This window comes from Chionomys nivalis, chromosome 7 (assembly GCF_950005125.1).
Source record: "Chionomys nivalis chromosome 7, mChiNiv1.1, whole genome shotgun sequence".
NCBI classification, from domain to species: domain Eukaryota; kingdom Metazoa; phylum Chordata; class Mammalia; order Rodentia; family Cricetidae; genus Chionomys; species Chionomys nivalis.
The window spans coordinates 93,121,363-93,137,094 of NC_080092.1; the positions used below are offsets into that span (position 1 = coordinate 93,121,363).

Here is a 15,732-nt window from a genome sequence, read left to right on the forward strand (position 1 = left end):
GCCATAACTCCAAACAGCCTACAAAAGAGCATCAGTCAGTCCTCCTCAGAAGAAGATATCAGAAGACAGGAAACACAGAAGGTTCCAGAACAAGGATTGAACACGTACTGGAGTGCCCCAAGACCTTCCACTCTGGACCTGATGCCCTAAATTCTATCATCAAATATTCACTTCTCTCGCTAACTTGTGGCATGTGTCCCGTCGACGAACATCTGGTCGTTGGAGTCTATTTGGGCTCACTAGAGACACAAAGAAACCCAGAACTGCATGTCTGTCCCAAGGACAGAGATGGGAGCAAATAGCTCTGGCGGGAGAGCCCTTACATCTTCCTAGAAGGGGTAAATGGTTGGACTCACATCACCAACCCATGTAAAAGTCTCACTGCCTCTGAGAGTGAGGCCTGGTGAGCCTTGTTGATGGTTTCCCTCCACAATCTAATGAAGTCTCACATGGGTCCCATGACAACGGTAGGTAATGGAGCTTTCCTTCATGAGGGTTGCTTTCCTGTGAGCCCAAAGGTTAAGAAAGTAGTTTGGGAGGCAGAGGTAGGCGGATCTCTGTGAGTTCGAGACCAGCCTGGTCTACAAGAGCTAGTTCCAGGACAGGCTCCAAAACCACAGAGAAACCCTGTCTCGAAAAACCAAAAAAAAAAAAAAAAAAGAAAGTAGTAGAAAAAGCCTCCCTATAAAAGATGAGGGATAAGTCAATAGAGTGATCCAGGATATGCCAGAACAAATAGAGAAACTAACTTTACCCTGTACTCGAGCCTAATGAGCCTCAGACCAAGGCGATATTAGAGTGCCAAAAACCAAGGACAGAAAATGGGGCCCAGAGAATTTGACTCCATCTCTCTCTGATGACATCACACTGAGTTGGGGGATGCTAAGTGAGAACAGTGAGCTCAGAGCAAGACACCCTGCTGATGTCACTATCAAGTCCTTGGTCCCAAAACCTAAGTTCCCAAAGAAGCACCTGGATCAAAAGATCCTCTCAAACTCCAGGGAAATGCAAAACCATTAGGGGATTTTTGCTTTCTGTAGAATATGAAGGAGAAAGAAAATCTAAGTATCCAGAATCCCCACCTCCCTGGGCGTCTTCCGGAAGCACAGCGTTCAGCCCACTCAGCCTTGGGCCTGTGCCACGCCCTCCACCCGCTGGAAGACTTCTTTGCTTTTAGAAATTTATCTGGAAACTGTCATCACCACTGTGCTGGTTGGCAGATGTCCCCCAAAGAGCGAGTAGAGCGTACCACACACTACAAGGCTTTTCTGGGCCCAGACCAAGATGGGGAGGAGAGGGCTAAGGAGAGGGGGCAGAGAATATGGTTCAGTCCAGGGTATAGAAAGGGGCTACCACTGGGTCAAGAGTTCGGGGATCACTTCCTCTCACCGGCTTTGCCAACTGCTCAGTCTGCCCCTGAGATAGTACCAGGATAGCCTGTCCTTCTCCATGACCACGTGTTTGAGTCCATGATAGAAGGAAAGAGAATTTCCCAATACCCTGAAGGTAATGCTGGGCATAGGTTAAGATGGAGGCTGAGTCCTGCCGAAAAAGCAGACCTTGGGATGGCTTAGCCAGATGCCAGTCCCTCTGGGTGTTCAGATGCACAGGAAGTGAGTGACAATCACTGGGTGGGAAAGAGGAGAGAGTGGTTTGATTCTGTGCTCCCTGGGAGGATGATGAAAAGTGGAAGATGACAGAGGAAGATGGGGTGGAGGGGACAGGATGTCCTGCTGTGTGGTATTTCTCCCTCTAGAGCCCCAGGTCAAACCCTCAAAGCTATTCTCCCAGTTACTGCTTCTCCGGAGTTTGTCAGTTTGCAAACACTTCTGGTTACCTCAAGTAGCCAGAGCTCAGGGGTTCGAGGCAGGGGAACTGCAAGGTTATGGTTGGCTATATAGTGAGCACCAGGCTAGCCTCGGACACTTAAGACCCTGTCACAAAAGGAGGATGAGGAGGGTCAAGGAAGAAGAGAAGGAGGAGGACAATACAGGAAGGAGGAAGAAAAGGAAGAGGAGGGTGGAGAAGGAACAGGAGGAGGCAGGTTCCCCATGAGATTTCAGCACTGTGTTATGACATCAAGGTTCACAGGTGACCACTAGTGGCCAGTACCTTCCCGGTTTGGTTAAAATGTTTCTCATACTCTACCTGTTTTTCACGGGTCTCACTCATGCCACCCAGAACCCAAGGCAGATCCCAAAAGCAGCCCCAAGGGACCCTCTGTTTGGTCCAGGCTAAACTTAGGGTAGAGAGAAAGGGAGGAGCTAGCTGCTTCGGGCTGGCTTTCCGAGTTCTGCTGAGAAGGGAGCACCTAGGAAGAGGCAAAACAGATTCCTCCTGACTCTGACAATTTGCCATCGGGATTTGGGGATTGGGATTGTATGGCAAAGGTGTGCCCTCCCTTTCCATGGTTTGGTAGAAACCTTTATAAATACCTGAAAAACTCACCCTCCTACTATGGGCAATGGTAGAGGGCAAAGCAGGTTAGACTCTCACTGGGTTGGGAAAAAAAAAAAAAGTTAGAGGACCCACCCTCCCCTAGACGAACCCACACAACTGCCCTGAGGAATTTGGCCCTCCAGTGGGCCCCTTTTCTGGGACTAAATACTTTTGCTCCTCCAAAAGATTACAAGGAGCCAGAAGAGGGGGTGTCAAATCTGCAACTGCCCAAGGCGCCCTGGTGGCTGAACAAGCCTGAGGCGCCTACCCACAGATCCTGCTTCTCCCGAGGCACCTCCACATTAAGCGCCTACTTTATTTTTATTCTTAAATTAACAAGGCAAAGCGCCTATAGTTGAAAGGAGGGACTTCGGAGGTGGGCAAGTAGGGAGTTAAGACGCGGCCCAGGAAATTTACCGCAGGGTGTTCCAGGGACTCCGCAGGAAGGAATCCGCAGGCTCCCCAGTACCACCTCTCCAAGGACAGATATTTTTGGAAAACCAAGGATGAAGGCAGAGCGCTCTCCTCTTGGGAGTGTTGTCCTCCCTTGAGAGGGAGGCGCCTCCCACCCTCATTCCACTCCTCCTTTTCCATTTCCAGGCTCAACCAGCCAGTTTATAGTCAGTCTCTGGTCTTCATGGTCCTGGGAGGTGTGTGTGTGTGTGTGTGTGTGTGTGTGTGTGTGTGTGTGTGTAAGGGGGTTGAGGGGTCTCAGGACCTTGTGGGTAGGGGGAAATAGAGGCATATAGCTGGTCACACCTCCTCATCCAACGCCTCCCCCGTGACTCATCCTTCTCTTTCTTCAAATACAGGAGGGGGAAAATTTTAGGGCTACCGTTTGAGTAACCCGGGTTTGGAGAGAAACGGACGCGTGAGCATGTATGTGTAAAGGCGGTTAAGGATCGCGTTGCTCGGAGGTCTGGCCGTTGTAATCACACAAGCAAACAGTCCAAAGGCCGCTTTTATCCAGATATTTATTGCGCGTGTACAAAACACTCTGCTGCTTTGCCTCTTTCTCCCGCTGTGTTGCTATTGCGAGTCAGCCCAACGCCTGTCCCGAGACTCGGGCTTACCTGGCGCTCTCTTCCCAAAGGAAACTGTGGCTGGAAAAGCAAAGAACAAACATTTGCATGCCTCAGCGAAAAATGGAAATCACTAAAGAGGGAGCGTCTGGGAGCCCCTTGCGCCAGAACCTCCGGTCCAGCCAGAATCTGAAGTCGTGTGAGATTACTTCAAGTGGACCCAGACTGGTCACTGGAAGGCAGAAGGGGGTGTCTTTTCTGTGGATCAATCATATCTGAGTTGAGATCTTACTGGGGATTGCATCGGTTACCACGCGCTGGTACATCCTAGGATCTGGGACTCTGGTGAAAGTCTTTAGCCAGGGCCCCTTTAGATATAAAGGTCCTTGCTAAGGACTTTGAAGCAGGGAGGTTTGGGCCCTTAATTCTTCCCGTGGAAAGAGTGTTTGAGCCTTTACACCTTCCCGGGAGGCCAGCAGAAGCTGGATCCTCTCTAGCTCTGACCCTGCAGTACCCCTAAGCCCCTCTTTTTGTGTCTTCCTCCTACTCCTGTCCTGCACTAGTACCAGGAGGGGCGATGAGTGGACCTCCACGGAAGAAATTGGATCCTGCACTGCTGGAGGGTCCCAGACTAGGACTCCCCGACATCCCTGGGGATCTACTAGCACCTCTGAGTCAGTCATTTGCGAAGCACCTTTAGTCGTCATAAAGTCTTGGTCTCCAATCTTTTCATTCCTTGCGCCCAGGAGATGGCAGACCCGGGAGCATCCCGCTAGGGCAGAAGGCTCTTGTATAGCAGCAAGCCTCGACTTCCCGATCTGTAATCTAAACATTTGTATGGACCAGGATGCTTTTCCCCTTTCCCAAGCCAATGGCCCCAGGCTTGGGGACTGCAGGCCTTTCCAGAATCGGGTCGGGAAGGAGAGGCCTGGGCACCTGAAAAGGGTAACTCACAGTGTACAGAGCCCCAGTGGGGAGTGGGCTGTCCAGGCCCTGGAAGAAATTCAGGCCCAGTCACTCTTAAACTGAGGGTGCCTACCCACCAGACTTGGCCCGATCTTGGCACAACAGATAACTCTTGGCACCTGGGGAAGTGAGGGGGGCCTTCTTCCTTCCTCTCACTCTCCAAGTTATGAGCTAAAGAAATGCGCTGGCATCTGCGGGTCTTTCCCCACCCCCATTCCCTGAAGACAAGCACTTCCCAGGTTCCTCCACACAGTTGAATCCGCACAGGAGAGAATAGGAACTCCTGTAGAGATAAGTCCTGTCCTGGAAACAGTACAGGGGAACACACCACTGCCACCTCCCCCACCCTGACCCCCTACCCCTCCACCACAGCGAGAAAGTTTTCCAGTCGCTTCTCAAAGTTCCAGACAGTTTCTGGGCTTTTGGCGCCCCCTCTGGATGTTGCTGAAAATTGCAGTGCAATTTTAATTTCGACTGTTTCAAAATGTTTCCGAAAAGATTCAAGAATATAAAAACGCTTGCGTGAAAGAGTAGAAACATGGAAGAAGCTTCGTTAAAATATGGTAGCACACCCCGCCATGTGTTGTATTAAAGATATATTTATAAATGTATGTGTTCATGAACAAATGTTTAATAAAATATTTCAAAATGCCTTAAGGCGACAGTCGTTTTCATTGCTTTTGTGCCAGAAAACGTGATAATTGCAACAAATTACAACTCGCTAGTTTAATACATCTGTCAGTGGGCCCTGGTCTCTTCAACCGGGTGTCTGGGGGTCACATAAATACGTCCTTCCTAGGACCCAGAAATATGTCCACACTAGCAAAACTTGACCCCCACTCTGAAAATGGTATTTTTCCCTACGGATTGCGAGAATAATGAGAGGTGCGAATACGTGGCTATTGTTTGCTCGTCTCTTAAACTCTAGGCAGACTATAGGGTACTAGAGATTTGGAATTCGAGTATCATTCGTTTAAAAAACAACCGACTAAACGGGTTGTGGCTTACTACTTCCTCACGGGTTCCTTTCCCCATATAACAAATGCCCACTTCAGGAGAAAATGAGGGGAAAACTAGCTTTTCAAAATTATTCCGAAGAAAAGATTCGTTTACATCTAAATGTCCACACTTGGCAAATTAGAGGGGGGGGAACCTTTGATATGCTACTGGCCGATTCACTTTATCAATAATTTAATAAGTTCAAAGAGAAGCTTTGCAAGAAACAGAAAAGGGCTTTTTGTTTTTAAATCAAGTTGCTGTTGTTTTTCTTTTTTACACCGCTGCAAGTTTGTTTGTGGTTCCGAGAGCATGTCACCCGGTAGCAACTGATTTTTATTCGTACCAAAAAAGATAATTCCTTCCTTACCCAACCTTGTTCTAAGAGTTCTCAGTGACACAGCTCTGGCTCCAGGAACTCTTAAAGTACAACGGACACCTACGTGGCCTCCCCCAGAACGCCCACCTGTGCTCAGGTCTAAAAGGACATGACTAAAGCCCCGACGCCTAGAGCTTAGCCTTCCCAGGTAAAGGAAGGCCCAAGCGAGAGTGCAGCAGGGCTCCTCCAAAGGGCCCGTTTTGTCTGAAGTTTTCCAGTCTAAGACACGGGCCGCCTCGGTCTCGCCGCCCTGAGCTGCCACCTTTGGAAACCTCATCCTCAACGCAGGAGCAGTTTTGCAAGCTCCCGTGGTGACCCTGCTGACGTTTCTGACTCAGGCAAGAAGCAGAACTCTAAAGTAATAACCCTAACACCGAGGGGCGTCCGAGTGCTGGAGGGGTCCGGAAAGGACTTGTCAGTTCAAGGTCGGTTTGGCCCACGGGACCCGCCAAGAGAATCGGGGACTGCCCGGTCGCCGCCAGCCTTCGCTGGCGCTCAGCTTTGGTTTTCATTGATTACCCCTGCAAGAGCGCTGCAGAAACTCCAGCCACCACACCAGCCTTGGAGAACCAGAGCGCGTTGATCTATTTATATGGATTATTACAGAAGAACAGCGGGCGTTGAGTCACCCAAACATTTGCTTCCAAAAGACCATTTCTAAGCACTTTTGGAAGCCGGCAGGCTCCGGGAGCAGAAGCCCAGATCCGCACTGAGGCGCGGCTGCAGCAATTTCCAATGCTGTAAACGCCAGCGAAGCCCGGGATACCGCGGAGACAGTTTCGAAAAGTAGTGGGATGTATGCGTGTGGTGGTGGTTGGGGGGGGGGGGTCCTAGTCTAGACACGCGCGCGAGCGTGCACGCACACACACACCCCGCTTCACACTGAGATTCCAAAACTGTGACATTCCTAGAGTAGAGAGCAAACTTACACACTCGGACGTCCCGGGTCCCCCCGCCTGCACCGCGGCGCCCCCCTCCAAGTCCCCTCACCCCACCATCCACCCTCCGGCAGCGCTCCCCTCCCTTCTCCTCCCCTCGCGTCTCGTCACCCAACCCGGAGCCACAATCCTCCTCCTCCCCCCCCTTCCAAAATCCGGTCCAATCAGCGACTTGCCAACCCTGATGACTGCTGAGCCGTGATTGGCCAGAGGTCTCTAAGGTGAAGGGGGGGAGTATTTATTAAAGAGACCCCGGGCTGGGACTTGGAGAGCCGACTGCGCAGCTCGGAACTGCCTGGAAACTTCAGTGCGGCAACAACTTTACCAGTTCTCAGTCCAGGAACTTTTCTTTGCAAGAAAGACGGGGTGCAAGTGACCCCGGTTTCGTTCTCTGTCTTCCCTTCCATCTCCGCTCCGATTCGCCTTCCCGGGGTTTGGAGCGGGCAGCTGAGTACCCGCCACCCAGCGCCTCTGTTAAGTACTCACCGCCGCAGCCCGGTGACGCGCCAATCTCCCCGGGAGCCGCTCGCTCGGCGTCCGCGTCCGGGCAGCCGAGGGAAGAGGAGCCCCAGCCGCTGCGGCTTCTCGCCTTTCCCAGACACCCGCCCCCTGCCCCGGGCTCGCGTATGAATCTCCTGGACCCCTTCATGAAGATGACCGACGAGCAGGAGAAGGGCCTGTCCGGCGCCCCCAGCCCCACCATGTCCGACGACTCTGCTGGCTCGCCCTGCCCCTCGGGCTCAGGCTCCGACACGGAGAACACGCGGCCCCAGGAGAACACGTTCCCCAAGGGCGAGCCGGATCTGAAGAAGGAGAGCGAAGAAGACAAGTTTCCCGTGTGCATCCGCGAAGCGGTCAGCCAGGTGCTGAAGGGCTACGACTGGACGCTGGTGCCCATGCCGGTGCGTGTCAACGGCTCCAGCAAGAACAAACCACATGTCAAGCGGCCCATGAACGCCTTCATGGTGTGGGCGCAGGCTGCGCGCAGGAAGCTGGCGGACCAGTACCCGCATCTGCACAACGCCGAGCTCAGCAAGACTCTGGGAAAACTCTGGAGGTGAGCGCGCGGAACCGCAGGGTGGGCTCGGTGGCTACCGGGACGTGGGCTGCACTCACCGACCGTGGTCCGCCTCCCTGAGCCAAGGAGCTGCAGCCTGGGATCTGAGGGGCCGGGATGCGAGATGGGAAGCGGCTAGGGGAGGTGGCTCAGAGTTTGAGAAAGTTCTTGGGTTAGCTCTTGGCGACGGCGGGGGGGGGGGGGGGGAGTGGTGTTGTGTAGCACGTTAAGTGATTGCTTTTAGGAGCGGTGGGGGGAGTGAGGGGTGTGCCAACTCGGTCCCCTCGAAAGGAACAATTAGGGGAAGCAATCTCCCCACCACCACCACCACCACCACCACCCCCCGCCAAGTTGCGCTCTTTCCTGGGAAGAAGGGATGAAGGGAAAGCTGGGATGGAGGTGACCCAGGCAAGAATTAGGGAAAGCTACTGAGAACCGGTAGGGGCGTGGACCGACAGAGAGCTTCTTGCAATTTAAGTGGGTTTTCGGAAAGTTTTTACAGGGTGTTGGGAGGGGGGTGGACCGCTCCGGTAGCAAAGGCGTTTAGAGCAGCCTCAGCAGGGAGCTATTTTCATCTTCAGGGTTTCCAAAATAGGAGGCCGGGGGAGGGGGCGGGGCGAAGAGTGACCGTTCAGGTCGACTCCGAGCACTTAGAAGAAAGAAAGAAAAGTTCTGAGTCTCAGCCGAATGGAGGGAGGAGGGGAAGTGCGCGAAGGAGGGGTGGGGACATGACAGCTCCTGGGGTTTCACTGACCCCCCCCCCTTTTTCTTCCGCCCCTCTTCCCAGACTGCTGAACGAAAGCGAGAAGAGACCCTTCGTGGAGGAGGCGGAGCGGCTGCGCGTGCAGCACAAGAAAGACCACCCCGATTACAAGTACCAGCCACGGCGGAGGAAGTCCGTGAAGAACGGGCAGGCAGAAGCCGAGGAGGCCACAGAACAGACTCACATCTCTCCCAACGCCATCTTCAAGGCGCTCCAAGCCGACTCCCCGCACTCCTCCTCCGGCATGAGCGAGGTGCACTCCCCGGGAGAGCACTCCGGTAAGTAAAGCAAAAGTGACCCACCAGACTTAGCCACTCTGGGGCCCCCGGGCACACCCTAAAGCACGCTCTCCCCCCCCCACCCGAGAATCTGGGTGGGGACTTCGGGCTCCTTGGAGTAGGGAATTCCCTGCACTCCCTCCCTGTCCAGCACCCGCCGAAATGGGCAGGCGCGCTCGACGAACACACACACACACAGCTCGCGAAACTTGCCCACTTTTCTCTTTGCGCCTCACCCCCAAAGCACACACTCTTCTACAGGTAGCAATTTAGTCTTCCGGACCCTTGGGACCTCAGACCCCTCCCCTGATAAAAGGAGCTTGCCTAGTGTGTACCTGCGGGTTAATCATTCGGCGACTTATCGCTGGTGCAGCGCGCCTCCTGCGCGAGCTCGGGTCCTAATGACACCTTAGCAACCAGGGAGGTTCCCCAGGGGGCTCCTAAGACCAGGGGCTTTGCACAGCCTTTGTTGATTTTTTACGGTTTGTCTTTCTCTTTTATTGCCTGCAGGGCAATCTCAGGGTCCGCCGACCCCACCCACTACTCCCAAAACCGACGTGCAAACTGGCAAAGTTGACCTGAAGCGAGAGGGGCGCCCTCTGGCAGAGGGGGGCAGACAGCCCCCCATCGACTTCCGCGACGTGGACATCGGGGAGCTGAGCAGCGACGTCATCTCCAACATCGAGACCTTTGACGTCAATGAGTTTGACCAATACTTGCCGCCCAATGGCCACCCAGGGGTGCCGGCCACACACGGTCAGGTCACCTACACCGGCAGCTACGGCATCAGCAGCACCGCTGCCTCCCCTGCCACCGCGGGCCACGTGTGGATGTCAAAGCAGCAGGCGCCACCCCCTCCACCGCCGCAGGCCCCGCAAGCCCCGCAAGCCCCGCAGGCGCCTCCGCAGCAACAAGCGCCCCCGCAGCAGCAGCAGGCACCCCCGCAGCAGCAGGCACACACGCTCACTACACTGAGCAGCGAGCCGGGTCAGTCCCAGAGAACACACATCAAGACAGAGCAACTGAGCCCCAGCCACTACAGCGAGCAGCAGCAGCATTCCCCGCAGCAGATCGCCTACAGCCCCTTCAACCTTCCTCACTACAGCCCCTCCTACCCGCCCATCACGCGCTCGCAGTACGACTACACAGACCACCAAAACTCCGGCACTTACTACAGCCACGCAGCGGGCCAGGGCTCGGGGCTCTACTCTACGTTCACCTACATGAACCCCGCGCAGCGCCCCATGTACACCCCCATCGCTGACACTTCCGGAGTCCCTTCTATCCCGCAGACACACAGCCCGCAGCATTGGGAACAACCGGTCTACACACAGCTCACCAGACCCTGAGGAGCCCATGAAGAGGGATGGCGATGGAGCTGATCGTTTAAATAAAAGAAAACAAAGAAAAGAAACGAAAGAACCGAAGAAATCAAGAACCAGTTGAAATTCCTTTGGACACTTTTTTTTTTGTCGTTGTCCCTATTTCTTAAAGACATGTAAGCGAAGGTAACTAGTGCTGAGATTCCAGGAGAGAGACTTTAAGACATTATCCGAGCACATGCCAACCTATGGCAAAAGGCCGGGCCACTCGTGGCCAGATGGACCCACCTGAATCATCAAGGAAGGACTTGGTTCCTTCAGAGTCAGCTTGGAGAACGATTGGAGACTCTCCCTGCCTGTTTGGACTCTGTAATTATTTTTTAGCCGTAATTAAAGAAAAAAAGTCCTCTGTGAGGAATATTCTCTATTTTAAATACTTTTAGTATGTACTGTGTATGATTCTTTACCATTTTGAGGGGATTTATACATATTTTAGATAAAAAATTAAATGCTCTTATTTTTCCAACAGCTTAACTACTTGTAGTTCAACAGTGTTCCTTAGCCTTCCTTGCAGCCAGAATATTTGTGTACAGATATGCTTTCTCCTTAAACAAACAAAAAAAACAAAAAAAAAGAAAAAGAAAAAAGGCATTGTTATGATAACATTAAAAATAAACACAGAGTTTTGTTACATCATCAGTTTTGGGGGTGAGCTTTGGTTAATTCTCCAGGCTCTCGGATTTCAGGAGCAGCTGCCTTAAAAAAAGAAAGAAAAGAAAACCTTATTTTGCAATAAGGGGAATAAACATAGAGAACATTGGTGAGCTTTATCATACAGATATATATTTTTTAAATGAGAAGAACACCTTGAGCCTTAAACCCCCTGCAGCTGGGAAAATGCAAATGCTGTTCCTAGAGCATTCACTGTGCCTGCCTTTGCTTGCTGGCTGCGGCCTCAGAAGGAAAGCCAATGGCAAGGGAAGGAGACCATGTTTTCTTGGGGAAGATTTTTTTTCAAGCAGCCTGTAAGTGCCCAAGCACATTGCCCCCTGGTTGCCTGCCTGGGCCCCATGTGGATAGCAGATGCTGGAGTAGGCCTGCTCAGACTGACTGTCACCTGTGCCTCCCTGAACACCAGCGTTTAACCTTCAAGACATTCCACGTGCTAAAATTATTTATTTTGTCAGGAGGAGTTTTCATTTTTTTTTTCAAGAAAAAAAAAAAAAACTCCTTCCTTTTTTTTTTCTTTTTTAATTTACTGTCTTTAAGGTAGATTGTTGGTGCCTTCCTCAAAGGGCATCGTCATCTGTTAAATTATGTTCTTAACTGTAACCATTTTTTTAATTTATCTTTAATCTTTTTTTATTATTAAAAGCAAGTCTCTTTGAAGTCTTCATTCTAGATTTGTACAAATGCTTTCTTTTGTCCGTCCTTGTGGTTTTTATCCCTCCCCCCTTTGTTGTTTTTGTTGTTGATAACAAGCTGGAAACCTATTACTCTCTGTCGTGTACACATGAGAAGGTACAAATGCCGTCGCTCATCACTTTGTCGTTTGCAGTGTTTTCTGCCACGGGCCTTTGGGCTGCCTGGACTGTCTGTGGAAGTGTCCACATGTTGTGACAAGGAACAACGCAAGCCCCTGCCAGCCTGTGTCGTGGCTAGCCCCCTGCCTGCTCTCCTGCACAGAGACATCCATGAGATGGACAGATCTTAGTTCTTACTCGCTGCTGTGGCTGGAGAAGATGAGGATTGCTTTTCTTTCAACGACAGCAGACTTTTTTTTTTTTAATTTAAAAAAAAAAGATATATTAACAGTCTTAGAAGCCAGTAGAGTAAAACATTAAAGCATTCTTATAATATGGCATCTTTCAATTTCTGTATAAAAACAGACCTTTTAAAAAATATTTCTGTAACTTAAAAAAAACCTGACATGTAAGCCCTATTTTCTCTTTAGGTAAGGTTTGGTTTGTGTTTGTGTTTTGTTTGTTTCCCCCTCCAAACTTTTTGTTCTCTGTGGAACTCACCTTTCTTTCCTTCCTTTCTTTTTTGTATATTATTGTTTACAATAAATATACATTGCATTAAAGTGAAAACAGCTCTGTGGATTTATTTCCTACGTTCTCCAGTTAAAGGCTGACTTGAGGAGTCGGGGCACTAAAGAGATTGTAAGAGGGTGATGATCTTAGTGGTGGTTTCGATTTGATTTGATGGCTTCCCTTGCCAATTTTAAACTGCGCAGTGAAAGACTGAGTCTCCCACACCCCCAACCTGAACACAAAGCCTCTTGGAAAGGGTCACCCCAGCAAGCCACACAGAAGATGTCATGTCAGTGTTGCCGGCTCTGGCAAAATGTGTGTTGTGGTTTTCAAACCCCTCTGCTTCAGGGCAGCCGCTGTTCTCCTATGGAGGTCAGAGGGGAGAGGGAACATTAGGCCGGACATCAGCCGCCTGTCAGGAGACCAAATGCCAGAGGGAGTGGTTCTTTTATCTGAATGCCATATGGCAAACTCTATGTTATTATGGACACATACCAAAGAAATGGGGTGTCCACTTGCCAGGCGGTGAAGCCAGAGGGAAAGAAGGTTGGCCTACCTAAAGGAGACAGGGGGAGACAGGGGAAAACCTGCCCAATTAACCCCTGAAACCATTTCCGCCTCTCCTGATTTCTCTGCAGAGACAACGAAGAGAGATTGCCGCCCACCCCCCTCCGGTTTAACTCATCACAGAGAGATGCAGAGGAGCCATCCTAGGAGAAATATGGCCTAATCCTGTTTTCTTTGGCCCCAATTCGATGGGGAGTTTCCAGGTTCAGAGCGACATTCAGGTCATTTTTCATTAAACAGATGAAGTCACTCCTCCCTCCCTCCCACCTCCTTCAGGCACCTCCCCCCAGCTGATGGGGCCCTGTGTCTAAGAAGGTAAAGTCACCTCCACCACTTCAGGCAGAGTGCAGGGCCTGGGTTCTGCTGCTTTCCTGGCTAAGCTCCCACACCAGGATCAGGGCGACCAGGACAACGATAGTTATCCAACAGAGGTAACTTAGTTTGAGGTCTCCCTTGCAAATTCCTCCCACAAAGCTTGACTGAGGGCATGGGAATCTGTGGGGGACTCCAGAGAGCTCTCTCTGCACCTCCAGAAATCAGGTTCTTGTCCTTAGGAGTGAGATAGTCCCGGAGTTTGTCCAACACCCTGACAAAAGTCTCTTCTTCGCCCCACTTATGCTAGCTTTCACAAAGCCCTGTTTGAAACAGTCAGTGGTGGCCACGAAGTCTTATCCACCTTACTCCTCCTAATCTCCACACACCGGCTCTCCCACAGGCCCAGTCTAAAGCCTGCTGCCTTTTCTTTATTGTGCCCAGTCGGGCCTTCTGAGAGTCAGGATGTTCTGTTGTGACATACATGTATCAGGGTGACTCAGGGCAATTTAACCACCTGATGCCTCAGCTTCCCCCTTTTCTGAGAATGTTTACAGCTGCACTTTACCTTCGACAAGATTATTTTTGGAGAAATTTTCAGTCAACACTACTCCAGATACAGACTGAGACTGACTTTTGGTCTGAAAAACAGTCCTTCTGTACTAGGATTTTGAGGCAGAGACAGGGACATATATCTGGATCAGGCTACATTCAGATCCTGGGATCCTGGGTGTTCCAGGCTCTCAATCAGAACTGGTTGTCTCCTCCGGGGCTCTCGTGTCTGTCTATTCCCCATGTGCACCTGTCTGGATTCAGGGAGATGCATTGCTCTTAGGATGAGAGTTTTCAACCTCGCCACTGCTGAGCATGCTCAGACTTCCAGCTGAGGTCTCCTTGTTCCTGCAGGCAACTGTGCAAAGTCAGCACACTGACAATGTTCTCACTCTCTCGCAGGGGATTCGTGTGGAACCAATGGAAGTGCATCCTTTATGAGAGAGAGGTGACCAGCGCCCCTATGTCAGCCTAGGTATTTAGATTCAATTTGGTCACCAGCTTTCTGTGTTTCTCCATTGCAAAAACTCTTTTCAAAGCTTTGCCGAAAACCGTTTTTAAAATCTCAGTTTGTTCATTCAGAAGTGAAGGGGAACTCTGGCTTGTAAATAAGTTTCCTCCTAAAGGCAGGGGAAACTGATACAAGTTTGGTCCCTAGCCTGTGGGTCCAAGCAGTGGGAGGTGATTAGGCATAAGCTTTGTGACCTAACCAATGGATTAGTTCCTTTGCATCTCCCTGAGTTGGAGGAAGTAGTTCACTGTGGCATATGCCCTTGAGGGGGGTGCATTTTATTTCTGCTCCCCTGGGTCTTTCTCTGCTTCCTGGCTTCCTTGGGGTGAGTGACTTCGCTCTACCCAAGGTGTTCTGACTCATCACAGCCTCAAAGCAAGGGAGTCAGCTGGCCCTGAACGGAAGCCTCTGAAACCCTGAGCCAACAACTTTCTTCCTTGGACCTTGTCCAAACCTCAGGTGCCTGTTGCAGTGTTCCAATGTTCAGTAGCCATTTCCTCTGAATTGAAACACCATGCACTAGGGGAAAGCCCCTCCAGATCTAGGAAGTATACAGAATTGCAAACCCCAGCAAGCTCCTAACATTGAGAGATTGGTTAGGCCCCTCCCCAAGGTGACACAAGTGGTAACAGCTGCCAGCACCGCCTGCAAGTCATGCAAGAGTGCCGGGGATGCAGCTTTCGTGATACCCCTCACTAGGGTGGGCTTTCGGTGACGTACCTGTCTTTGAGTTACCTATGCCTGCCCCTAAACTCAGTGGGTTGTCAAGCTGGATTTGCGTGAGATGGTTTTCTTGGTCTGGTGTTGGCATCTGTAAATAGATACTTTCTCACGTCTGCTGGGAAAAAGCCACACAATGCTGATGAACACAGATGGCAAGGTAACGCCACTCAGTAACGAGGTGAGTCCCACTGCACAGCCACAACTCCCCTGAAAGTGTCCAAAGATGATGGTCCTCCTCTCTGATTCCCCTCCCTTGTTTTACTGTGGAAAAATAGCAGCAAAAAGGAAGGAAGGAGGGAGGGAGGGAGGGAGGGAGGGAGGGAGGGAGGAAAGAGAGAGAGAGAGAAAGAGAGAGAGAGAGAAAGAAAGAAAGAAAGAAAGAAAGAAAGAAAGAAAGAAAGAAGACAAGACAAAAATAAACTTTACCAATAGTAAAGTACACGTCTTCCTCATTCAGCGTGGTGGTTCCGATCTATGTACACATCTACTTACCCAGCATCCCATTTCATTAGAGAATATATCCATGGCCCCAAACAGCCTATGGACTTCGTCTTTTAACCAATCCCCATCTTCCTCTGTCTAGTCTCTGGTCCCATGCCACCAGAGATCAGATTCTGTTGGGGTTTTTTTCCCTCTCTTATATTACATCCTAACCACAGCTTCCCCTCCCTCCTCTCCTCTCTGTTCATCCCCCCAACCTCCCCCGCCCACCCACTCCTCCTCAATTTCCCCTCAGAAAAGGGCAAGCCTCCCAGGGCTATCAACCAAACAAGGCATATGAACGTACAATAAGACTAGACGCCTGCCCTTGTATTAAGGCTGAGCAGACAGACGGATCAGAGACAGTCCCCGCTCCCACTGTTAGAATACC

General features: G+C 51.0%; 1 protein-coding gene across 1 annotated transcript; it reads left to right on the forward strand.

The window, feature by feature from the left end:
• Positions 1–7,019: 7,019 nt before the first annotated feature.
• Positions 7,020–12,246, forward strand: Sox9 (SRY-box transcription factor 9). Its single transcript, XM_057776770.1, has 3 exons — positions 7,020–7,797; positions 8,585–8,838; positions 9,349–12,246. Exons 1-3 carry the CDS (start codon positions 7,367–7,369, stop codon positions 10,185–10,187), a joined length of 1,524 nt encoding a protein of 507 aa, XP_057632753.1. The 5' UTR covers positions 7,020–7,366; the 3' UTR covers positions 10,188–12,246.
• Positions 12,247–15,732: the final 3,486 nt, after the last annotated feature.

Coding starts and splice junctions, on each gene's coding strand:
- Sox9 (XM_057776770.1), top strand. CDS start 7,367: ATGAATCTCCTGGACCCCTTCATGAAGATGACCGACGAGCAGGAGAAG. Junction 7,798..8,584: donor ACTCTGGGAAAACTCTGGAG/GTGAGCGCGCGG, acceptor CCCTCTTCCCAG/ACTGCTGAACGAAAGCGAGA. Junction 8,839..9,348: donor CTCCCCGGGAGAGCACTCCG/GTAAGTAAAGCA, acceptor TATTGCCTGCAG/GGCAATCTCAGGGTCCGCCG.